This window comes from Esox lucius, chromosome 2, assembly GCF_011004845.1.
Source record: "Esox lucius isolate fEsoLuc1 chromosome 2, fEsoLuc1.pri, whole genome shotgun sequence".
In the NCBI taxonomy this organism is placed as follows: domain Eukaryota; kingdom Metazoa; phylum Chordata; class Actinopteri; order Esociformes; family Esocidae; genus Esox; species Esox lucius.
In genome coordinates this window covers 25,241,516-25,268,925 of record NC_047570.1, presented here as the reverse complement: position 1 = coordinate 25,268,925, position 27,410 = coordinate 25,241,516, and the positions used below count along the sequence as shown (strand labels likewise).

At 46.3% G+C, this 27,410-nt stretch overlaps 1 protein-coding gene across 2 annotated transcripts in view; it reads right to left on the bottom strand.

Annotated features, from left to right (window-relative positions):
- The window catches only part of fto (FTO alpha-ketoglutarate dependent dioxygenase), a 128,016-nt gene that overhangs the window by 7,518 nt on the left and 93,088 nt on the right, over nucleotides 1–27,410 (bottom strand). The window contains exon 10 of one of the 2 annotated variants that reach the window (XM_010892667.5): nucleotides 14,910–15,059. The exons of the other annotated variant lie outside the window; for it this stretch is intronic. Coding sequence (XP_010890969.4) covers nucleotides 15,050–15,059 — 10 coding nt within the window. The 3' untranslated portion in view covers nucleotides 14,910–15,049. Of the gene's footprint in view, nucleotides 1–14,909; nucleotides 15,060–27,410 lie in introns of those variants that run through there. 2 annotated transcript variants of the gene reach the window in all.

Sequence of the window (27,410 nt, the reverse complement as noted above, 5' to 3'; positions counted from 1 at the left end):
GGAAATGGCTCCCGGACGTTTGTTCTTCTGACAGGAGATGGGGAGATGGATCATCCCCTACGGCTGAGCTGTGTGTGTTTGTGTGTGGGTTTGTGTGTGTGTGTGTGTTCCAAGATAGAAGAAGGAGGATCTGGATAAAGCCAAGCCACATGTGAGATCTTCAGTACTTCGACTAATGCAGCTGGGTCTGGTCCGAGATCCAAGCTCTAAACAAACATTTGCTTTAGCCATGTCAAGAACCATAACTATGTCAAATATAACAACGACAGCCATTCTCAAGACTCAACAAGTGGCCAACGCCCGAACACGCCAACACACCACATCCCCCAAAATGCAACAGTCCACAACACATGATGCAGCCAAATACCAGAGTGAAGCATTTTGATATAGTGAGGGAAAACTAATTAGACTTGGTTTAAAGAGACATTTGAGTTTTTCGTGGTGACTGTGTTTATTTACACAGCCCAGGAGAGAAAATGGAGCAACGTGAGGTTTGATGGAGAGGGTAAAGAGGTTACGAGCCTGTGAGTGTTTGCAGTTTTTCACAGCCCAGCGGTTGAAGGCCATAAATCTGCTCTGGGATCAGGAAGAGGGTTACTGCAAGGCTGGGAGTAGTAACTCTTTATTCATGGTGGAACGGCGGGCGCTGATGCTGTGAAAACGTGTTGTTCTGTGAACGTTCCTGTAAAACGATCATTCTACCACCACTAGACCTCTTCCAACTTCAACCCCCCCCACCAATCCAGTCCTTACATTACTGGGCCCCATGCACACGAACACGCCCACAGACGGCGGGAGAGAGAGAGAGAAGATGAAAAAGTGAGAGAGAGGGAACGAGAGAAAGACAGACTGAGAGAAGATAGAGAGGAGAGCGAAAAGGGAGAATGATGGATTAGTTCTGCCTCGACAGCTATACAGCTTCTCCACCGACTGACACCCTGACCCCTGACCCTGGTCACATGATAAGGTCGACAGAGACTCACACAATTCCCACCTGTCTGCAGGTGACAATGGCCAGGTCAACCTGGGTTGGATAATTATAGTTATTGTGCCTAGAATTGCCTGAGTACAAGCCATTCTGGTAGCCATGGGGGACATAGTGTTAAATATCTGAGCCATTATGGAGTTAAACTGTGGGACAGGAGGTTTAAATTGTTGCACAACAGATATTAAGTTTCAGATATTTGGTGTACATTAACCTGTTTTTGAAAGAGAGAGAAAAAAAAAGACTGAGGAGGAAGAGACTGAACTCAGTGTTCCCCTAAAACCAATGAAAACAAATACTTCAGAATGATTGCCGGGAGAAAACATACCAGGCTGTCATCTGAAAACCACAAATCAACAAGTCATCTGTTTCAACTGCTGCACGTAAACGTTTGCATGGTGTCATCACTTCCCATGTGACCTCAGATTGCTGAATAAGGGTCAGTTAACCTGCTCCCAGTCTATCTACAACACAATCAAGGAATCAAATGAGACTTTGCATAAACTCAACCACTTCTACAACAACAGATACAGGGAAAAAAACATGCTGGAAGATTAAGTATTGACCCGAAAATATGTTTGATATTAAACCCAACTTTCACATTCAATGATAGTCAGTGTAGACAACACACACTTAAATTGGTATAACAGTCATTCATAACATCTAAATATTTATTTATTCGGATTCCTTATTTAGGACCCAAATAAGGGAAGGTGTTAAGGACAACATCTGGGTTGTTAAACAAGGACATTAGTGTGAATTCCTATTATATGTAGAAATTAAGAAACAATATTGCATTTTAGTTTATAAAATACTTTAATATTAAATGCAGTGCACTATAATATAGACCCCATGGAGAATGCAAGACATTTTGCTATTTCAATGAGGACTTGCTAAAGGGCGTCTGTCAGCTCTTTGTTACTTCTTAACATTTAACCCCATTTCTTCAAGAAAAGTGATAACTGAAAAACTCTAGTTACTTAACTTGCTTTGACAAAATGACGGAAGAAAATTATTATTTACATAACGTGAAAAGTAACTAATTGTCTCTTATTTCATCAATGTTCTGCAAAATAACGTTGAACATTTAGTATTGAAATCAAAAAGGAGTGTCTACTCTGTTGTGGTGATTTTCTGGTGTTTTGTTTGTGAAAATTGAGTGTGTTGGGCATAACATATTAACCCTGGTACCTCTAGAAATGTAACAGGCATTTCTCTTTGGGGGTGTGGGGGGTAAAGCTTGCATTCATCTGTATGTCCCTGTTGCCTGAAGAGCCACTGAGTGTATTTAGGGTAATACACAATGAAATCGTCAAACCTGCTACATCCAACTATTTTAGTCACTCAGTAAGGACATGCTGTAGTCACATTTTAATAGGACCTGTTAACATGAGACAACATGTTTTTTGTGAAGCCAATGTGTCCTCAGTTATTTTTTTACATTAGGTAAAGTCGAAAGTTCTAATTGCGCTGAATTGGTTGAATGATCCATCTATAGAGAAAATAAGCAAATGGGGTGTAAATCATCAATAATTTTAATCTCAAGATATGAAGTTAAAGTGCTGAACTAGAGTTTAGGGAAATCCCCTTAAACAATGATGTGAAACCACGTAACCATATAAAGGCCCAGACAAAGTCAAACATGTCATTAACGTAATGATGGGGTAATCTAGCAGGGATGATTTAATTGTGGAGGTGTATTATAAAAAAAAGACATGGAATGTAAAATTAAATAGGAGATGAGGAGGGGGAAGACAGAAGGAGAGGGGGAAGAAGATATATATATATATATATATATATATATATATATATATATATTTGTTAAATGTTACAATGTTTGCTTGTTAAACTTTAAAGAATGTCCAAAGTGAAAGCCCAAAATGTCACTCCTCAACTTACAGCACATAAACATACAAACAGAGCATGAATGTTTGTCAAGTAGCACGTAGACATGAGTGGTTTCTGTAAATACAATGGAAAATCTCCCACAGATCTCTGCCACTGTGTGTGTCTGTGTGTCTGTGTGTCTGTGTGTCTGTGTGTGTGCCAAAGGAATGTATTCATGCCAGGTGTTTGAACTTCTGCATCACCTGGTGCTCCTACTGTGTGAACACGGGTTTTGTTTCATCCTATTAAGTAAATACTGTAATTAAAGGGCACGGCATTTACAATGCTGACATGAACAGAGGAACAGAAAGAGAGCAATTTGTTTAGAGGAGCAGGCAGGGAGGCAGGTAGGCCGGCCCCCTGGGCAACTCTACATTGAGCAGGGTGCAAAAGTCCACGGAATGCGAGCCTACGGAACACAGCAGAGGGTGTGTGCATGCGTGCGTGTGTGTGTGTGTGTGTTCATGAGTCTTAGCATTTATAAGAGAATGAATATGTATAATATGTGGTATCTTATGTTTGAACACGTGTTTATTAGGGTGTGAGGAAGAAAGACATCTGTTTGTGTTCAAACAGGTACAAAATGCCACAGCAGATAAAGAAAAAATACAAAGAGCTATACAAACATGCGGTTGATTCAATTTTATTTGTTGTCCCACAGATTTAATATTCACGCCCAGTGATATCATAGACAGAACACCCAACCTTATATCTACTCTACCAACAAAGCAACGCTAACGTCAATATACAAACTCAAAATGACAGTTTTATGTACATATGTTTGCTTTGTTAATATGCGGCCTTGAGAATAATAATGGGTTGTCTTAAAGGTCTATTAAGGTAAAGTAACATAACCGTGCTTACGTTGACTTCCCATTATAAACTATAGAATGTAACCGAATGAACAGTAAAGCCACTGGCCAATAGAGAACCAAGATTATATTGTGTATCAGTAAGAGATAAGGTCCCCAAAAGAAACTACATCCACTTTGTCACCGCTTCACTCCTTATTTCACTGCCGTTTATCTGCAGTTTGCTTGCTAAGAAATAGTGTTTCCCTGAATCAGCTGCCTGTTAGCTGCCAAAAGTTAGTGCTGGGTCTGCTATTTTGGAGATACTTTAGAGGGACTTGCATGATTGGGACCTTGCCACCTATCTGGACTTGCTCTCAAACTACTACACTATCTAGGTTTTGCTAGCATGATGTGTTGAGCCAATTAACGTTTAGGAAGCTAATGACAGCTAGCGAGCAAAACATTTGATCACCGGTTGGCACTGACCAACAACTATACATTTTTGTTTCAGACATTCACCCAAAATAAGGATAGTGACACTTACTGAGAAAGGCCTAACGCTGGATGAGGCAGGTGAGTAAAATAGGTGATCAAACAGCTTAGGCTGCTGACTTGTGGTAGGAACAAATCTGAGTGTGCTTGCTTGTGCAAATGAACACACATACACACACGCGCGCGCGCGCGTGCGTGCGTGCACGTGCACACGCACGCACGCACGCACACACACACACACACACACACACACACACACACACACACACACACACACACACACACACACACACACACACACACTCAAATATTTTATTTGAATCCCCAAAATCTAATTTACAATTGGAAAAGTAGAGATAACCGCAACAACAACAAGATAACCCCCACAACACAAATGCCAACGACCACTAACAATACCTAGTAACTTGCTAGCTGCTTCCCCCTTGACTTACGCCTGCCATTTCAAGGCCAGTGTACTGTGAGCCCGTTAATATGGCCCCAACTCCCAACTGAAAGAATATCAGTACTGCAGGTTTGCACTGATAACTAGCTGTTCAGGTGTAATGTGAGGGGCTAATAATGATAATGTAGCGGTCACATGAGCACTTCGAATAATACATTGTCATCAACATTGTCATAATCAAAGACTCCTTGTGGATGTACATTGTTGTTGACACTACATGCTTCACCTCAGTGGCTTTCAGGTGGCTTAGTCATTGATGTCTCCATATGTCCTTTCACAACATGAGTAACAGACAAGATGACATTAGACTGCTATAGAACACAAAATGGGCCATGCTTTGCAGGTTTGACAAGAGCGGGATTTCATTTTGTTAGGCAGAACCTTAAATTTTGCCTAAAAGCAAAGGTGAGAATGCCTTCACTAAATGTAATATTGGGATACCTGTAATTGGTGAGAGGGCGGTCACCATAGTCCATTGCTGAACACCTCCCCTGTAGCCTGAAGCGAGTCCAGTGCTGAAGTAGGTATAGTAGGACTGTTTTCCCAACCAGAACAAGATGTTCCATCAAGTGTGACAGAAGCCCCCAACAACCACCCAAGGGACTGGCACATCCGCACCAGAGAGTGTCCATCTGAACCCCACTTCAGTCCGGTTGCACATGTCACTAAGGTCTGGCCTAGGATATTTTCCTCAGTGTCCACAGCCAATGGGACCTTTTCCTCTCCGTACGTGGCTCCGATTCCCCAACCATTGCATCATCACTGTTTTAGCCTGTTCAACAGGTGGGTCCAACTGCAGTGTCTCAGGATCAGCAAGAAAGCATCATGTGTGTTTCAGCTTAACCCACACACACGTACACACGCTTGATTATGACAGACAACCTGGAGCTCCTCAGGCCCTCCAGCTGCAGCTCCCAGTTAGCTGTATTGAGACCCAACTTTGACACATGGCGGGTACACATGACGGGTACACATGGCGGGTACACATGGCGGGTACACATGACGGGTACACATGGCGGGTACACATGGCGGGTACACATGGCGGGTACACATGGCGCGAACACAGGGCAAAGGGGGGGGTGAAAGAGGGAGAGAGGGAGATAGGGGAGGCGGCCAGACCGAGACGGGAGGGTAAAGGGCTGGGCGGGCTGAGGGCTATGTTCCTGGTCACATGGGGATCCTAACATTCGCAGTACAACAGAAACATGTCAGTGTCCACTCAGCCCCCAGCCTGTAATGCCGATTGAGGCAGCCAGCCGACCGGCAGCCACTTCAACTTTAATTCCACCTGACTTCTGCCTTCCGCCTTGCAGGGACGGGAGGGAGAGTGAGAGACAGAGAGAGAAAGAGAGAGAGAGAGAGAGAGAGAGAAGGGGGGGACAACAAGCTGTGAATACAGGAAGAGACAGAAAATCATTGAGAACCTTGCCTTGTTGAATATTTGATGAGTATGGGGGCTTTGCCTTTGGTTAAATCAGAACAGAGCACGAGAGCGTATCTGCATGGCGTGTGACTACTGCCAACAGAGGTTGAGATAAACAGGCTTTGGACTGGGCCCGGACAACACACATACTCCAAAAAGACAGCATTTGTCCCCACAATTAGTCGCTGTCCTTACCGCATGTTGCAGTTGCTTGTCAGTCATTATACAGAGAGAGGCCAACCAGCGCAACTGGCAGACATTTCATTTCAACCAGGGTTTCCGTCACTTCTAATTCTGAATTTCTCATCCTGGGAGAGATACCATGCTTATTTCTGGATCCCAGCCACGTCGAACACGAAACAATGCAGCTAATGTACGTCTGAGGAGAAAACCACGTTTAAGCCACGGTTATCCTACACCCCGCCACAGTGGTAAAACATGTTAAGACTGGTGGTTTCAGGTAAGCATACCAACTTACTATTTTGAGGCGTGGGAATTTGTTCTGTCATCTCCACCCCTCCAGACTTATTGTTCATCTCACTACCGACACCTGTTCTTTACTCAGACACATAGAACACCACTTTGACTCCATGACACATATGACAAAGGTCAATACTTTAAAACTAAAAGTACCCAGGTAACCACACTCCTCCGTCTTTCTAAGGAATTGCTCTGTAATAAGATAGTTTAGTGCACTTGCCAACTTTTCCGTGAAACACATTGTTACAGAACGGGCCGAGCAGCATAGTAGTGATGCTGCATTGGTGAGTGTGTGTGTGTGTGTGTGTGTGTGTGTGTGTGTGTGTGTGTGCATCTGTATCGCGGTGTCTTATCAAGCACCTGTGACAGCTCAGTCTGACAGACACCCAGGACCAAACAGACACATGCACAGGAGGGAAATTCTTCACAGCAACCGAGCCTTCTGAGGGTTAAAACACTACTACACCCATCTGTCATTGGATTAGAACCACACACACACACACACACACACACACTCACACACTCACACACACATAGGTAAGCACAGTCGAGAGTGATTGAACTGCCTCGCCTTAAGCACAAGTAGAGTGAGGCTGCCTCCATGTATCTCCCTCCCAGTTACCTACATGCACAGATCACATGTAGCAACACAGCACCACTATCCCAGGCTCTTGTGAATTAATCTACGTTAAGCTTGAATTAACATAGACATCCTGCTCTGCAGGATCCTCTGATTCAGGCCCTGGATTGATTTATGCCGCATGTTTCTCACAGCCAGCAGACCTGTCACACGCTGTCCTGTCAACGGCTCTGTGACTTATGTCTTCATGTAGCCTGAGGATATGACAATAGAGCAATGCACAATGGAACACACTGTAGACAAGGTTGGCTGGCTCCTAGCAGGGGTTTACGGCGCCACCTACTGGTTAAGCCACACCTTGTTGCCGACATGTGGGCATGAGATGGGTAACAGGGGCATAGAGGGATTGGGTGGGGGGCTGAGGTAGGGAGGTTGAGAGACAGAGGGCACGAAGACAGAGGTTAGCCAGGTAAAAACGTTCAATCTTCTGATCAATGGAAGCACTGCATGGAGCAAGTGTCCCCCTGTCTCCTCTCACCAGACCAGCCCCTGAACAGACCACACCCACCCCAGACCAGCGCCTCACCAGACCACACCCACCCCAGACCAGTCCCTCACCAGACCACACCCACCCCAAACAAGACCTTCACCAGACCACACCCACACCAGACCAGTCCCTCACCAGACCAGTCCCACACCAGACCCAGACCCACACCAGACCCAGATCCACACCACACCAGTCTCTCACCAGACCAGTCGTGCACCAGACCAGTCGCGCACCAGACCCAGACCCGCACCACACCAGACCCAGACCCACACCAGACCCAGACCCACACCAGACTCAGACCCACACCAGTCCCACACCAGACCAGTCCCACACCAGACCAGTCCCACACCAGACCAGACCCAAGCCAACCCAGACTAGACCCACACCAGACCAGTCCCTCACCAGACAAGACCCACACCAAACCAGTCCCACACCAAACCCAAACCAAACCCAGACCCACACCAGACCAGTCCCACACCAGACCCAGCCCCACACCAAACCAGACCAGACCCACACCAGACCAGACCCACACCAGACCAGACCCACACCAGACCAGACCCACACCAGACCAGTCCCTCACCAGACCAGACCCGAACCAGACCCAGCCCCACACCAAACCAGACCAGACCCACACCAGACCAGACCCACACCAGACCAGACCAGACCCACACCAGACCAGACCCACATCAGACCAGACCCACACCAGACCAGTCCCTCACCAGACCAGACCCACACCAGACCCAGCCCCACACCAAACCAGACCAGACCCATACCAGACCAGTCCCTCACCAGACCAGTCCCTCACCAGACCAGACCCACACCAAACCAGTCCCACACCAGCCCCACACCATCCCCATCCCAGCTCAACACTAACCCACTCTAGACAGTGAGGTGAAAAGAGGGGTATTTAACACACCATCTAACCTGCCAACAGAGCCTTTGTCAGCAGGCCAAATCAATAGGGTTGTCTGAGAGCAGAGCTGTGTGCTGAATGGTGCTGGGGGGCAGCCGCAGGGGTTACCTCTGGCCCAGTGCCCCCGGCCCCCTCCTGGGGCTGCTGTCCACGTCTCCTCTTCTCCCATATGCCATCGCTTCTGCCTCAGCACCCACTCCTCCTCTACTAACGCTGCAGGCTCATCAACTCTCATCAGAAACCGTTTGAGGCGCACAGGGGGAGATGGAGAAGAACTCACACACACACACGCACACACACACGCACACACACACACTGTATAACACCTTGGGTTCAGGCTACTTGATTCCTTGGTGAATACGGACAAATGGCTTGGTCATGTAGTGTTGGACCCAGGGAACAGCGTTCTCCTCTCTGACCTGAACGACAGGCCGACCACCACCTCTCCCTAACCAGGATGATGTGGTGACCTTCTGCCCCCCCCAGCCCCCCCCCCCCCCCCCCCCCCCCCACCTTGCTGTTACCTACTGACCTCGAATCAAGGTTAACATCAGAAGACAGGCGATGTGGAGGGGAGACACTGTGCTGTACAACGCCCACGCCTCTGTCTGGCGGCTGGCTCTGTTCTGACATTTGGGGCCATGGGGACTGTGTGTTAGAGCAGATGCTTACAGACGTACACAGGAATACACACACACACACACACACAGGGTTTGGCGTAGGCACCGGCCCCTGGGCATCCAGTAGCCCCCAGGATGGGTACAAGCTGTCCCAGACTACCTAATGTACACACACAAACATACATACATACATACACACACACAGAGACACACAATGCTTGTGAACTACAAGTGAATGGCCCCATTTGACCTTCAGAGACTATTCTTTTACCTGGTATCTGAGAGCAGGGAGGTCAAATTCTTTTATAGGGCAACCTCCTCCATCTCATCCAAGCCATGACTGACAAGACGTTCAAGGCCTCCTGGCAGCAACCCACTCCGCCGAGCAGATTTACATTTACAGTGGAAGGAGGGATGGATGGAGGAGGTGTGTGTGTGTGTGGAGGGGGGGGGTGTTCAGGGGTTAAACTAAGAGGTGGGAAGGGAGCCAGAGAAGCTGGAGGAGAGAAGAGAGGGAATTGAAAAGAAGAGAGAGAGACGAGAGAGTGAAGAATCGGTTTCCGCCGAGGACTGGGGGCACCGTTATGGAAATGGGTGGCTGGCAGCTTCCTCTGCTAACTGTAAACAGGATCTTGGTAAGGCATATAGCCTCCAGCCAGGCCCGGGGAGCCTGGCACAGCACAACCCCCTCCCCACAACCTGCCCAGGCCCCAGTCTTTAGTAATTCATGAACGGGGGGGTGGAAACAGCACACGAACATCCTGACACCAAATACATGACATGTTCCCCATGTCTCCTCCACCTAACTACAAAGAGACTCTTTTGTCTCTCTAAAACGAAACACAAGACAGTACCAAAGTGTAGTTGTTGTAGTTGCGTGTTCACACTTTGCAGTTTGTACACTTCGTACTGGGCCATGAAACAGTGTGTCTTGTTGCATAATAGCTAGAGTACATTTTATTACTGCTAATTACTAGGTTAACATGCTGTTGGGTTTAGTAAGATGTCACACTTTGGCACTGTCGGACACATTTTTGGCACTGTCAGGTATATAGCACCACAAGCACATCTGAAATGGGTCCCAACGACCAGCCAGATCTCCAATTCAGAGGGGTGCAATAGCTACAGGTAGCACTACACATAACTCCCCTGATATAAGACTTCGATAAGGCCTATAGTAAAACCAAACATTGGTCTGTAGAACCAATTGTAACAACATGCAGATCGTCTCCAGAAGGCACCTTAGGTTCTTCAGACCTCAGTCATCTCCCTGTGTATAGATCAAACCTCAGTCATCTCCCTGTGTATAGATCAGACCTCAGTCATCTCCCTGTGTATAGATCAGACCTCAGTCATCTCCCTGTGTATGGATCAGACCCCAATCATGTCCATCTGTATGGATCAGACCTCAGTCATCTCCCTGTGTATAGATCAGACCTCAGTCATCTCCCTGTGTATAGATCAGACCTCAGTCATCTCCCTGTGTATGGATCAGACCCCAATCATGTCCATCTGTATGGATCAGACCTCAGTCATCTCCCTGTGTATAGATCAGACCTCAGTCATCTCCCTGTGTATGGATCAGACCCCAATCATGTCCATCTGTATGGATCAGACCTCACCCATCTCCCTGTATATGATTCAGACCTCAATGATCTCCCTGTGTATGGATCAGACCTCAGTCATCTCCCTGTGTATGGATCAGACCTCAGTCATCCCCCTGTGTATCTCCAGTGAATCAAATCTGTTTTTTAACGTGCGGCACCATCAATTTGGAGTGTCAACTTTATTTACATACATTTTGACAATGGACTTTGTTTATAATAACAATAATAGGCCCGCATCGATTACTTTCACAGGAAAAACTGAGAGGGTTGTGGTCCTGAAGGGCTGTTGACAGTGATTTGGTTGTCCCTGGAACAGGAAGGTTGGGACACAGTACCGTATGGTCTCCTCTAAACACATGTATTTGGCTCACTTACATTATATTTGCTTTGCAGCTGAACAAAGTGTTCTGTCGTAATTCGGGACAAAACACAAAAGTAAACAACTTCATCTGGTGTCTGGAAATGTTTGTCCCTGTGATTGCATTATGCTGTCCATCGCACCAACAGAAGAGTGGAGAGGAGTGTGTTCTAATTAATGATTGAGTTCGGTGTGTGTGTATATCTCATCCACACACTGCTCTCCTTCAAACAAACTCATCCTGCGGGAAGCCATTGTTTGGACTGCGGCATCATGGGTAGCCTCTTATTTACAGATTTTAATTGCTCTGGTGATCTGTGGGTAAAAATATCCCGTCGTAATCACCCCACAATAGAACTGTTACTCTTTCTGACAATTACAATAAAATGGTCCAGAATGTCTGGGGGAAATGAAGAAGAGAACTGAGACGGCAGGGGAGAAAAAAATGAAGTAGGGAATATTTCGGATGCAAATCGTTGGAATGTTTCTTCCATTTTCCCGGAGAGAGGAACTAATCCGAGAGAGCTGGAACGCAGAGAAGTAGGACTGAGGCTGGAGGAGGGGACCGGGAATGAGTGCTCCGGAACCTCAAAGTGACAACCATGAGCAGCTCACCGTCCACGGACCTCCAGAGCGGAACCACTGAAGAGACATCATACGCTGCGACCGGAACTCAAGCGCTCATGCTCGCGTCACACAGAGACACATGAGAGAGGAGCGCTAAGTCCCAACAGAGACCCAGAACAGCCTGTCAGTAGGTCTTCGGTCCGGGGGCCTGTCAACCCAAGCTTCCATCTGTCCATATTGTGTAGTGAATGAGCCCCAGTACAGACAAAACTCCAACTGGCTGAAGCTCCAACAGGAACTATAGCGCTCTGATCGCCTAGGACATGCAGACACAGTTCAACTACCTAAAAACAAAACATAGTTCATTTAAAAAACTCAGTGGAAGCCTAAAATTCTTACAATTTTCAAATAAGATTCTAGTTATGGACAGTTCAGTGACAGCACACATGCAGTCTCAGTAGATTAAGGAAAAACAACATGCTGAGAAAAAGACTATTTTAAGTGTGTCAAACTCTATCCCATTATTATGCCTATGTGCTAAAGGTAATACAAACACCCTGTGCATCAAAGGTCCATGAAAAATTAAACAGCCAATCAGATGGCAATTATTCTCTTTAATCTCCTGGAGGGAGCCAATGGGGAAAAGCCTGCGGTGATGGTCGCCTGGCGGGGTTTAATGCCTTCTGCACATTCCACAGCATGAACAATCCAAGGACTTACCAAGCAACTCTCAAACTCCACTCAAGTACAGACACAAAACTTCTCCAACAACGCTTTTTCTGAATACACAGCCGCTTTGCAATGTCGATACTTTAGAGCTACGGAGTCTACTAATCTTTGTCTTTCTTCAGCTATTGATTGTTTAATGGCATTCTATTTGATAGAGAGATGCCTGGAATGGTCCATGTTCCAGGAGCTGATTGATCAGCTGGTTAAAGCTAACTAAAGTGCTACAGGCCATGGACAAAAGGATGCAGCGATCAGGCTCACCTAGTTTCACTGCACATGGGACTAGACTGTAGGCTAGTTGTCACTGTGTACAAATGGAGCAGTTTTCACTGTGTAGAACCTGAAACTAGATTCCGAAACTATTGAAAAATGAAAGCCCTTTCTTCTGAATTCCATGCAAACACGGAAAGCAATCAGGGACATGAAATAACTTCATTAGTATTATAAAAGCATTTATGTACAGCAAAAATACATTTATCTAAACTGAGACACATGAAAAGACATATCCTGATATTCTGAAATGCTAATAAAACACAACTCACATTAAACACATGAAATACATTTTTTATTCTTACCAATTTAACTCATTTTAAGTATTTAAACTTTATAATCTTCCCACTAGACAGCATTATTATTATCAATTGATTGTTATATCTAAATCCATCGCCCTCAAAGAGTTGCTGAGTCTTTACTTCAGTGTCCTCCTGAATTCATGCACCTTGGCAGAATAGTGAGCCAGCGACCGAGATCTCTTCTCTATGTGCTACTAGACCAGTCACTATGAGAAAACATGTGCAGAGAATCGGGACAGCATTATAGGACGTGGGGTTGCTCATTGGTCGTTTTAGAACAGGGGGAGAAGGTTATCGTCTGAGGCCATTTCCACTAGAAAGACGGGACAATGAACCAGAGGCCTGCTCTCTACTCTGGGCCGGGAACAGTCATGGCCGCCCAGCAGGAGAGTGGGCCTCCACTGTAGACCTACTCTAGGTCATCATGTGTCATTTCAAGGCACACACCCAGTGAGAGGAGACAAGGGTGTTACACGGCTGATTCCAGGTTTTCTATGATAATGACACACCGGCTTGGAAACACTGAATTGTGGGTAATCATACCAATGAGTCAGTGTGTCTGCCAGTGCTGCTGCCTTCCCTCACGACAGCCATCAGCCCCATCTTCCTCCCTGACCTGTTGTAATCAATGTGCGTATGGAGCCGGATCGATAGCAACGATCCTGCCCTGGTCTTCATTAGTGAAACACTTCACATACAAATGACATCTTTAATCAATCGACATCCAGCGCAAAATGTGAGATGCTAGCTCAGGGTTGAATGGGAGACACTAGCTCAGGGTAGAATGCAGCACAGGCACACTTTTCAGTGTCTCTCTCTTTCTGGCACTCTTCTGCACCTCCTCATCTCTCTCTAACGACTTCCCTCTCTAAAAAACAAACATTTTAGAGGGAGGCTGAAATAGCTGGGCGGCCTGCTCCTCTCTTGTACTATAACAATGTTAATCAATCCCATGTCCTTCTTTCCTCTCTTTCTATCATAGTGTTAAATGAGTCCACACATTTTAATTACTGAACAGCAGGCCTAAACGCACTAATGAAAAATAGATGGGAGAGACAGAGAGAGACAGAGGTGCAGCTTAAATCCATCCAGTTTTCATCTGATTTCCACTTGCTCTTTTCCTTCTGGTCCTTCAGCTCCTCCGCTCTCCTGAACCCCTTTCGTTCTTCCTCCATCTGTGCCTGTCTGTTTTCCTCTGGCTCTTCCTATTGTCTCCCTCCCTGCCTCATGTCTGAGGTACTGACAGACAGCGTGTAGGAAGCCCCAGACAGGGCTTGTTGACAGGGCTCCTTGGCCGCCCGGGCGACTACATAACTAGCGGCATTAGTGAGAAGCAACACCCATGGAGCACATCAATGCCAGCAGGCCTCTACACAGTGACACACACACCGGCAAACATGCACATTTTAATTACAGACATGGACACACACACACACACACACAGAGGAACACATGGAGTCAATAGCGCTGATTTCCTCTGTCAGCTCTGTGGCAGGCACTGGTTTAAAGAGACATCAATCTGTGATGTCAGCACTTACCTAATGAATGGCCCCAGATCGATGGGCTCACTGGTCCGCTACACACTCTGTGTTTTATGCCTCCCCGCCCCTGGTCCTACGCTACTACCAGAAGCTGCCTGGGACCCGCTAACCCGCGTGCGACACGAAATGTATTTGTATGTGATCATCATCTCTTTGTGGACAGCCAAGATGTGTGTTAGATCGCGCATATATATATATATATATATATATATACACGCAAGCACCATTTTTGTGCACTTGTTTTCCTCACGTGTGTGAGTACAGAATACGTTTTTTGTGCTAAGGCTGTTCTAAGCATCACCTGGGTGGCTCTATCTCCCCTTCTCCACAGATGTCCCAGCTCCCACAATGCATCTGTCTCTAAGGCGACAGGAGAGTCGGCGGTAGAGCGGCATGAGATGCAGTACAATCAGATTAGTTCCGTTCCCTTTGATGGTCCCCCGAATGCCAGCATAGTCACCACCTCCCACCACGAGGCACTTCAGAGGGGATCACACACACCTAATGGACCAGAATAAATATATTATATTGTGATACGTGTTGTGATTGTAACAAATTGTACTGCATGACTGACACAAATCAAAGCATTAGCCTTGACTCTGTTATCTCCCACCTCCTCCTGTCCTGTCTCATATAAACACGGGGAGCCTGGATGGAGGGAGCCGTGCCGAGATCCACATTTACCCACTTAACCATTCAAAAAGCCATCTCGCTGCCCATGGCGTCTCACTGCAGGAGAAACACTATCTTTCCACAGGAGCTTCAGAGATGGCTTCACCGTCAACACGGGTTCACCCTGCAATCTCATGTTTGTGTCATAATCCATTCAAATGTTATTGGAGTTTTTAGAAGTGACTGGCCGAATGGAGAAAAAAGAATGGCAAAATTGCACCCAAAAGGCCTGTTCTATGAAGTAATCTAGATAATTTTTTTACAGATTACCAAAAGCATTGTTTTAGGTTGAAACCGACCCAAATATGGTTTTAGGTTGAAACCGGCCCATGTGTCACAATGGATAATGTTCCAAAGTAATTTTTTTACAAAATTTGTATTTGTTAATTTGACATTTTATATCAGATGGTCTGAATCTCATCCCAATAGTCTGGAGGAAAACTACAGAATTAGGCCATTATGCACCAATAACACTGATAAGCGTCATGTCATTACTAAGCCCTGCCTTTTCAAACGCTGGGCGAAAAAAAGAAGCCACTCATCAACAAGCATACAGCAGAAAGCTAAATCAGGCTCTAAATTGACAGAACACATTTGAAAGTATTTGATAACTGCTACTGATCAAAACATAACAAAAACTGACAAAGTACAGGCTCAGAGAGCACAACCTTTTAGAAGGATAGACACGACACAAAAAACCTTGCTAGAGGAAAGGCTGTGTGATCATTGCACTATGAAAAAACCAAAGACAGAGTTTCCATACCACACAAAACAAACAAATTATAGAACATTACTTCCCCACATAAACTAGAATGAAAATGTTTCAAAACCCTCTCAGATAAAGAACGTTAGAAATCCTATTAGGAGAGCAGAACATAGGTCCATGCCTGTAGACACCCTAGGTACACATGAACTATGAAAAACATTTGATTGTTGTTCATCAGCTTGATGTTTCACAAAAAAAAAAATAATCACATCAATCAAATTTCAAATGACTGAAAAAAAATATCCATCAAGACATAATTAGTTGATTCAAAAACCTGTGCCACACCCGCATTTTATGTACTTTGGGCACCCCCTCCTGCCAGGTAACAGATCTCTTATGTTTGATCAGGTGGGGGACACACAGAAACTCTTCAGATCTTTCAGAACTCCTTGGTCCTGACTCGTGGCCTCTCCTCTACAGCACATGTCTTCAATATGATGTAGGACAGGAAATGTCATCCTGTGATCAAGGATTTGTTCTCATGATCAAGGATTATTTTTCGTGTGGATTCGTAGGAATGCTTTGGATCATTGTCCTGCTGGAAGAACCCAGTTTTAACCTTCTGGGAAAGGAATACAAAAACGTCCTGGTTCTTTACGGAGTCCATGTTATGTATCCTGACAATACTGCCCCATAAAATCACACATCTACCACCACACTATAATGTGGGTCATGGGCAATTTTTGCCCAATGAATATCTCTGGTGTAAATATCCACTGTAAATATTAATCTCATCAGATTAAAGAACCCGGTTGATATTGATATTTAGCAAACTCCAGGTGTTATCTACCTAAAGCTGGTGACACCACAGCATTGCCACTGTTACATTGGGATTTGGCTTTGAAACGTTATGCGAGAGAGAGGTAGCCAGGTAGAAAGGCAGAGAGCGATAGGAAGAAAGAGGTAGGGAGAGCTGGAGGAAGGAATGGGTGAGAGAGAGATACCTAGTGAAAGACAGGAGGAGGACAGGGAGAACAGGGAGGGACGACTGACGTGTTAATCAGTGAATCAGTGTCTGTCCACTAATGTGTGTCAGTGTAAATAAGGCCGTCATCTCCTGCTGTCACATACGCACTGTTTCTGGCCCATTAGGCCCAGCTACCTCATGGAGACACAGCGCCTCGCTAGAGACTCATTCATGTGTCTATAGGCATCTGTGGCTGGTGATAGGAAGCCCACATGAAATTAATGGGAGAGTGGGTTCTGCCAGCCAGTCCCAGTCCTGTCACGCACACACACACACACACACACACACACACACACACCATGAGGAACGTGTACAAACAGGCACACACATACCCAGACACCAACACACATGCACTTGCACACAAACGCACACACATACCCAGACACCAACACACACATGCACACACACACACACACACACACACACAGACAAGCATTCACGCATGCATACACACATACACACATTGCTTTTATGTGCATGGGATGGGGTAAACTAACCTTTGCAGTAACAATTTAGCAGCTTTATTAGTTTAGGAAATGGGTGTAATTAAGGATAATTCATAATGGCTGCTTCTCCCCTCTCTGTGGTACTAAAAAGGGTCCGGCTTCATTTAGCTTGCCTGCATAAGAACGAGGCAGCGAGCGATCGAGAGACAGAGAGGTAGAGAGAGAAACAATGTGTTCTGCCATTTCGATACTCTGCGTGGTCATCAGGACTCTTCTGGCTGAACTGTGGATATTCACACCAAAAAAAAACACGCCCAAATAATCGTAAAATATATCCAATATATGTCCACCTGTCTGTCTGTCTGTCAGCCTGCCTGTCTGTCCACCAGCCAGTCTGTCCACCTGCCTCATTCATACAAGCAGGCGTTCACACAGACATTCACACAGGCAGTCAGTGATACACACATAAAACACATGTTTTGCCTTGATAACAAATTCTGTATATCCTAAAATATTTCATGGAAATGTCACTTATTGCACATCATCAATCTTTAGCCGGCTTGCTGTACTCCTACTGAAACAATATGTCATGGTTATCTCCCAGGCCATGTGGAACCATTCTGAGGGAGATAGCCATGGCCCACACCCTGCTTAGCCCCTCATCCGGAATATGAGGCCCTGCCTCTAGATTGAGCCGTCCCCCTCCCCAAGGGCACCCCACTGGAGGCTAGCAAGGAACCAGGCAGTGGCTGGATCGATAGGTCCACAGATGCCGCCTGCTCCTCTCAGTTTTTACTGGTCATGAATAATGGAGGGTATCTTCCATATCCGCATGGAGGGGCCATCTCAAGGCACTGAGCACCAGAGGAGAGAGCCATCACCGGCACCACCCCAGCACCACTTCACAAAGCTGCAACCAGGAATAGGACAGGTTGCACGGGAAACAATTACAGCTCTCTGCTAAACATCCAGGCAGACTGTGTGCGCGTCTAACCGAATTTGAATTGAGAGCAGAGCGCTGCTCCAGGCAGACAACAACCCACATATAATTACCCACGACAAGAACACAACTGTATATAACACAGAGACAGCAGCATTAGAGTGGCCTTGTGACTAACTCAACAAACTGATTTTCATTAGTTAACTGCCATTACTGTGTGAGGCGTAGCTACAAGCCTCCTACGTGGAAAACACAACAACAAGCACAACACTGACCCCCCCCCCAAAAAAAAAGAAAATCAATTACTGAATAGCAACATGTTTGAGATGTGATTTCGGTGCTGGGCCACTGATGTCTTTCACATCAACATTGATTACCTTCCTTGTAACGTTTTCTGTTAATTCTGTTCGCCCACACAGGATCTATACGTTCTGCATCTGAAAGCAGGCATCCCGGCAGGAGAAAGGCTGCCTCAGCTCCACAGATGGACAATCACTGTCAATCTACTTAATGACCAAGTGTCTGTCCATGCATTCTGCATCTCACCAAGGCTCCTGCTTCTGGCCCAGAGAGCAGCAACATGAGACAGAATGAGGAGAATGGATAGTACACATGGAACGCGTTTGTTCAATTAACCCTAGTCCGCCCGGACTCCAATTGCTGACATTTCCGGCGTAACGTTTTGCCGGATCAAAAAGAACTGTAGATACAGATAGACCAGGGTCATATTCAGATAGGGGGGTAGCTATAATAATGGGCTAAGAGCCAGGGTTCCAGTCATATACAACACTGTCATCCTTAGAGGGGCAGCGTGACTGGGCACCCCTGAGGCCCTGTCTATCTGCCTGACAGCCTGACTGCCTGTCTGTCTGCCTGTCCTAGACAGTACATGAGTCTCTGGTTGTAGCGTAGCAGAGGATATTGAATATGAACTGCGGCCCGGTGGGTGATAAATGACAAGGTGAGCGCTGGGTAGAACCAGAGGAGAGAGAGGGGGAACGAAAGAGCAACCCGACGGTGTGACCTCACTGATGAGATGACAGGCAGGACCGAGTCGGAGCCGCCCGCCGCCAGACAGTGTTGGGCTAAATCCTGAGAGTGGAGGAGCGGGACAGAGAAAGAGAGATGAGGGGGTGGGGGGGGGAAGAGGGGAAGAGGGAGTGAGAGAAAAGAGGAAAAGAAGGATGGGGTGGGGGTGGGGGGGCATCCGTATGACTTTATCAAATTTCTCCCTGGCACCTGGTAACAGGGGTCGGGGAGGGCAAAGCAAGGAGGTCAGCGTGTAAAGCTGAGTGAAAACACAGAACACAGCAGTGCTCTAATACCTTTCATAAAGAGAAAAGCCTCTTCATCCTCCACCCATGATTAAATACAACCTGAGTGCCCAAAAATGTAGGCCCCTCTGCAGGCTGGGTCAGGGTGTGTGTGTGTGTTTCACAGGGCGACAAGGCTAAAAGCAATTTACGGAGAACTTGTTGGGGGGGGGGGGGGGGGGGTGCTGGGGGCATGCTACGCCTATACACCGTCACCTGGCCCGCACGCTGACACCAGCTGATGGGAGAGAGCTAATGTACAATACTGCCACACAGCCAAATGAATGCTGTCATCAGCTGAACAAGGAGGCCTGACTTAAAGGGTGGTGGGTGGCAGAGTGGAGCTGACTCATTTAAAACCAAAACGTCTGATACCGGGAGGCCTAACACAAGACATGACCGAAAAGACAAGGAAATATGGTAGCGATGGGCTCTGTGTCCCTGCTCACCCCTCGGCCTAAGAGAGAGAGAGAGAGAGAGAGAGAGAGAGAGAGAGAGAGAGAGAGATATTACAGAATAGACAGAACCCCTGACAGAAAGAGAGAGGGGGTCATCGTCGGTGTCATGCGGCCCCTTTTTCCTTTCCCTTGATTTCTATGATCCAATAGAAGCTAATGACCCAGACGGTGGCACAACGCGGCTGGACTGGCCTCTTTCTGGCAGAGGCCTCGGGCCCTCAGGGGCCCATCCACCCCTCCACCCTCACCAGCAGCCATAGCAATAAGAATAAAGGCATGAACGCAGGAGTCTATTTGAGCTGAGAGTGATGGCTAGCTTGTTGCTTATCGCCAGCCAATAAATCTCCATGCAGAGGGAGGCGAGATGAGGAGCGCTTATCTCATCAGACCACCACTGATGCCTCTCTGTCTGACGGAGCAATGCCACCACCTGCGAGACGACCGCCCCAACGCCAATCAGCACCTGATTTATCGCAGCAAGGGAAAGAGGGGGGGGGCGTTCTGTGGCGGAATAAAACAAAATGAGACAGTTGGGAGGGAAAATCAAAAAATGAAAATCAAAACCATATTGGAAAGTGTCGGAAGGGAGAGAGATAACGCAAAAATATAGAGAGCCAGCAAACAGAAAGGCTTTAACGTCTTCACAAGAGAACAGAAAGGCTTTAACGTCTTCACAAGAGAACAGAAAGGCTTTAACGTCTTCACAAGAGAACAGAAAGGCTTTAACGTCTTAACAAGAGAACAGACGAGGCTTTAACGTATTCACAAGAGAACAGACGAGGCTTTAACGGCTTCACAAGAGAACAGACGAGGCTTTAACGTCTTCACAAGAGAATAGACGATGCTTTAACGTCTTCACAAGAGAACAGACGAGGCTTTAACGTATTCACAAGAGAACAGACGAGGCTTTAACGTCTTCACAAGAGAACAGACGAGGCTTTAACGTCTTCACAAGAGAACAGACGAGGCTTTAACGTCTTCTCAAGAGAACAGGCGAGGCTTTAACGTCTTCACAAGAGAACAGCCGAGGCTTTAACGTCTTCACAAGAGAACAGACAAGGCTTTAACGTCTTCACAAGAGAACAGACAAGGCTTTAGCATTAAACTAAAAATAAAAACTTGAGGACCTGCGGGGGAAAAAGCCACCTACTCCGCCGTGTTCAGGCGGGAAACGGGAGGGAGTGAGGAGAATTGCACTTGACGGGCGGAATGTGTGGATTTTGTGGGATTCAGCAGTTTTCTGGGGCTGGTAGAGGAGGAGAAAGAGGGACGTAAGCCAGAGAGCATTTCAGAGGAACTCAACACACGCCAGCCCTAAGTGAAACATGCACCATGAGCCCTAACACTGTTAGAGTGAATGAGAGCAGCGTACAGCAGACACAGACAACAGTCCGATGACTAGGCCGTCATTAGAAGCCTACGCGTGGTTAGCCTCTGAATGGCTCCGTACAGTTTGTGAGGGCGGAGCTGTGTGGAGGCAGGGCGAGGGATCATCACTGTCTGGTTCTGATGAATCCGTGTTACGCAGGGCAGCGACGTTTTGATCCAGGCAGCGCGGCAGGGGGAAACGCTCATATCACATCTAATCATATCGTGGAGCGCGTCTCGGGCCACGTGGCAATCCAGGCCTAATGCCGCCTTATTGCCGGGTGCCCTGCCCCCCCGTCTGATGCCTGTTCGTCCCGCCCCAGCCCTGGGTTTGAGAGCCCCACATCCTCCCCCAGTACCACGCTCCTGCTGCAGCCCAGCCAAAGGCATCGGGGGGGGGGGGGAATTACCAACCATATGAGCCCTTTGCTTCAGCCCCACAGTGATGAATAGGTGGTCCCAGTAACACAGGCAGATTACCCCCATAAGAGACTATCGGGGGGGGGGGGGGTTTGGTGATAAATGACAGGTTTATCTAACCACTTTCTCCTGAGAGTCACCGAGGGGAGGGAACAATAAAGAGGCCGGAGAGGGAGATGACTGACTGGGGGATTTATGTCAGAGTGATTGTCAATCACCGCGGCGGACGGAGGACGGGAGGCGCTGAGCGGCGGAGGTGGCGGAGGCTGGAGTGGCGGCCGGGCTCCACTCTTTTACCCATATGGCCGTCTGAATTAGTGTGGCGAAGGGGGAGGGGGACTTTGACGGGAGACAGACGGGTATAATATTCTCATCACTCTTCACTTGGCTCGGCAGAAAGGCAGGCGGCGTGGATCGTCTCCCCCTGGCCCAGGGCGGTGCACAGCCCAGTCACCACGCAGCACACCCAGCAAATATCCCCAAACCGCAATTCTTCATATTTCCCTGTATGCATAAGGAGATGAAAAATCATCCCATCATTTGTATTGTCTGACTGAGGTTATACACAAATATTAGTTTATCTACTCCACCTAAGATTGCCTCCCTAAGCAAGACGGATTGGTTCTGGGAGGGGGCAATATTTCACAGAACATATTCAGTCCATCTTTTATGTGCTGCAACTCAATGGTTGAGCTCCAGGTACGAGCTGCTGCTGCCGTTTCAAGTAGACAGGCTCGATAAAACTAAACACCCAACAGAGACAGCGCGTTGCTTATTATCTGCAATAGGCTTTAATTGCGAGACAATTCGCAGTGTGGGAAATTTATAGTTCTGAGTGTGAAACGATCCCACATGCATAGCTAAATGTGCCCTGGCACCTAATCTTCATATTCATTCTCTCTGCATTTACTGAACACTTATGGAAAATGGTTATTGAAGTAAAACAAGTTCAGGAATCAATTTGAGGAGGAAAAAAACAAACACCTCTTCGAAGAAAGGCCTTCTCTCTGCTGTTTATTGTAAAACAGAGAGGGAGAGAAAGTGAGAGATTGAAAGAGAGACGGAGAAAGAGGGAGAGAGAAAATGAAGAGAATGAAAAAAGGAGGAGGGGTGAGGGAAGTTCTGGGTCAGAAACCACTGTGTGATTACCCTTCACCCAAGTGTAAAACTCATTAGACAATGCATAATGCCTTTAATCAAATCAATGGCAGAAGCAACTCCAAACTGATAGCTCCAATCAAAACTTACACAAAGCATGGAGAATTTCTCATTTACTTATAAAAGTGAAGATGGAGGAATTATGTCCAAAAGGGCCCTAATTGCTCTCTGGCTTTGGATCAATATCATGGAGGAAACACTAAAGTGGGAAAACAATAGTAAAAAAGGAGAGAGGAATAATGAAACTAGCTCTCCTTATGAGATCAGCATTCTAGCATTGCTGTGAAATAACACTGGTGCGTATTAGTAATAACACAATAAAACACAAGAAATACGCAACACACAATGCCACGCTAAAAAATGAAGTAATACAATGACTATTGCTATTATTAATAATAACACTATATGAAATAATAATCACATAATCACAACTGAATGGTTAGAAGAGGTTGAGGAATATTCTGCAAAATGAGAAATTCAAGTGACGGTGGTACAGTAAGGTCAACCACGACAGGTGGAGAGAACAGCTCTTCCTCTTCACCTTCTCCTGTGTGGCGCGGTGCTGACAGACTGGGAAGTGGGTGGGGGTGTTATGGGTAATTACTATGTGGTGGGGGGGGTGGCGGCATACGTGGGTACAGATGTTGAGCTACCGAGTAACCTTACCAGGACAATGTTAAGCTGTGGAGCGCTAATAACCCAGAAGCTGCCTCTCCTCTACTACCTCTAAGTGCCCTTCTCTATTAAAGAGTGGCTCTTGATTTTTTACCAGTGACGCAATGTTATTCGAGTTATTTTGGGGCATCTGGTTTGGGGGTAGAAGTGGTGGGGGAGAAAGGGAAGGAGGGTGTGTGTATGTATGAGTGTGTGAAAAGGGAGCAAAAAAAAAAAAAAAACACACAGGACGCACTTTAATTAATTGCAAGGAGATTACATGGTCTTCCAAGCGTGTAGTTTGTCATCAGAGCCCATTACACACTTCTATTAGATGTTTCTCCACAGTGTCAGCTATAATTTGAAGGGGAGTCTTGGTGGAGAATCAGAAAGTGAAAGCCCTTAATGAGGACAGAGACTCCAGTTGAGTTCATCAGTGCTCAGCTGAGTGAGGCAAAAACTGAAACTCCACAACGCCTCAGCCACAATTAGCAGGAAGTAATCTGTAAACAAATGAGCCTTGGTGGAGCGCACGGCGAACGCAGCCTATTTCATGGTGTGCCACTCAGTCTTGTCGGTGACTCTGATGCCGGGGCCACCGCTGTCCTCAGGGCTGTAGCAGCTCAGTCTCAGTCTCTGTCTCAAAAAGGCCCTGGAACAACTATTGGTCTTCATTTGAGCTGGAAAAGCTTTCTTTTCACCGCGGAGCAATGAGGTGTCTTTGTATGAGTGGGGAGCACAGCACAATCAATCTTCCGGCAGTGGAGTTAACAGGACAGAAACCAATGCAGCCGCTACTCGGCACAGAACATTAGCGGTGTATGGCCTCATTATTCATCAAGCCCGTCATTAGACACTACCGGCGCTTCACTAGGAGACAGAGAACGACACAGTGTCACAGACAATACCGCCCCCTCTGAAACAACCTACGCAGTTGAAAGGGAAATAGGATTCCCCTAGTACAGCATCTCTGACACACAGAGACGGAACGCTGTCCACAGGCAAACAACAACGTTAGGAACAAAACCGCTCCCTCGAAGACCGGACACAACACAATACACAATGTAGAACCTGTGTTCTGCAGGAAGTGGAAATCCCTTATCTACTGGTACTATGCTCCTAAAAAAATCCAAAGTTTCTCATGTGTTCACCAGAGATCCCTGTTTCCAAGATACCCACAGGGCCACAGTGGAAGCGTGTCACTGCTCCGTGTAGATGCATCGTTTATTTCCTGGTTCTTAATGCCATCACAGCTGTTAGGGGAGAATGATGACAAATGGCTAAATGGGCAACATTTAGGGAAGGGTAAATAAATAGTAATCCATACTCAGCCTCATAAGCCAGTCTAATTGGCCACACATACTGTCAAACCAAGGGAGGACGCCATGGGAACCCCAGTCAGGTTGGTGGAAGACGTCACGTACGTGACTTCACAACGTCCGACTGCAGCAAAGTGGCGAGGGGAAGCGGGGACGTCTGTGGAGCAAAGGCTGCTGGGAAGGAGCCTGATGAGGAAACACGGGGGTGGGGGGGGGTCAGTGTTTGCCGCTCTCGGCCCTCTCCCCGCCTCCCCATCTCTCTCACTCTCTCTCTTTATCTTTTTCTCTCATTCTCACTCCCACCAGGCTGGAATCACCGGGGACAGCTGCACTCCAGGCCCCCAGTGCGCCAACCACCACCGTAGCCCCAAAAGGCACCAGGACCAATGTAATTGGGTCCTTCACCGCAACGCCAGCAAGCAATTGCACATTCCTGTCTCCGCCACAACGACAATTAAAGAAATAAAAAAAAAAATGTGCATAATTAAAGACAGCACAAACAAACAGTCGGCAAAGAGGACCTGGGTCCTGAAGGCATGCTAGCTGCTCGCTTTGACAGTGAGATCGTTGGTAGCAGCCAGGCCATTAACACTGTTGCCGAGAGCAACACGCAGACAAACCCAAAGTTGCAATACACAGGAAATGGCATCACAATGGCCTCCCTCTTCAATCTAGATCACTGCTCCTCATTAACTTCTCAGTATAATACAAAGATATAACTTAAACTAATGGGGAAAAGTAAGACACAGCTTTGGCTGTTTACAAGTGGTTACTGCCTTCTATTTGATTGGTTGGTTAGCAACTGGAATAAGAATCGAGGACAAACAATCAATGCTTCATTATAATTCCACATTATAAAGCGGGTTGTTTGGTTGTTTTTCTACCCCTGTCAGTTTATTGTGAGAGACTAATTTTGGCTTGTGTTTGTTATGCTACCGCTATTACAGACTCATGTGTCCTCATTCTTCATTTCTGCCCCAGTTTCTTTTTTTCTGTTTATTTCTCAATTCTATTGTCTATTTATATCTGGATGTAAGGGATTGTTCATCATTTTCAAAACTTGGGGATATCTTGGAGGATATTAGGGGAGGCTCTGTCTTTTTCAATTTCAGTCAGGGGGTAAGGTTCAGTATAAATAGAATTTAGTCCAGGCAAGGGTCAATGAAATTTCATTATTGCTTCATTGAAAATTTAGATGGAAATTTACGGGTTTTGCTGTGTTCAATTATAACGTGATAGAGGTTTAGCACTGTTCAAAACATAGACTATATATCATTCTGCAGAATGATTTGTTGTCTTATTATCAATATCAGTCAAATTAACATCCCTGCACATTAGTGGTGGAACAGGACTACGAAATACAACAGAGTAGGCCTCATTATAAGAATAGCTATATGATAACTGATTTATGCTGTCTTCCAAAGCCAAAAGTTAAGAAAGAGAAAAATGGCCAAATACATATTTTTTTTTTTAAATACACTCTGCTCTCCAGCCAAAATACAGCCTACAGAAAGCTCTGCAATTCTGCTCAAATGCTCAGGTAGGAAAAGAAGTCATCACATGAGAGCCTGCAACCCTGTGCCATCAAAACTGATGGCCCGCAGCCCTTTGTGCTATAAAAATGACTACGTTGCCGTGTAATGCTCACGAGATGAAGAAGAGTTCAGAAAACTGCATATTTAACGGCTCTTATCTGTCCTAGGACTGAGGGGTAGGCACGTTCTCTGCTATACACGTCATGTTTTACTTCTCATTTTTGCAGGTCACTTGTTTTTTTATTTTAGTATCATTGAAGGGAGGGCCATCTGTTTCAGACACCTTACTGCTGATATCCCAATTATGAATGATACACTCCCTATTTGGAAGGTAGAGTGTGACTGGGACTGTCCTCTGGAGCTCAGGACAGAGCAAAATAGGGTGACATATACTACCATTCCAAAGTTTGGGGTCACTTATAAAATGTCTTTGGTTTTTAAAATAACATCAAATGGATCAGAATTACAATGTAGACATTGTTAATGTTGCAAATGACTGTTGAAGCTGGAAAGGGCAGATTTTCATGGAATAACTACATAGGCGGACAGAGGCCCATAATCAGCAACTGTCACTCCTGTGGTCCAATAGCATGTTGTGTTTGCTTATCCAGGTTTATCATTCTAAAAGGCTAATTGATCATTACAAAACCCTTTTGCAATTATGTTAGCACAGCTGAAAACTGTTGTGCTGATTAAAAAAAGCAATAAAAATGCTTCTTGAGACTAGTTGGGTCTGGAGCATCAGCAATTGTAGGTTCAATTATAGACTCAAAATGGCCAGAAGATCTTTCTTCTGAAACTCGTCAGTCTATTCTTGTTCTGAGAAATGAAGGCTG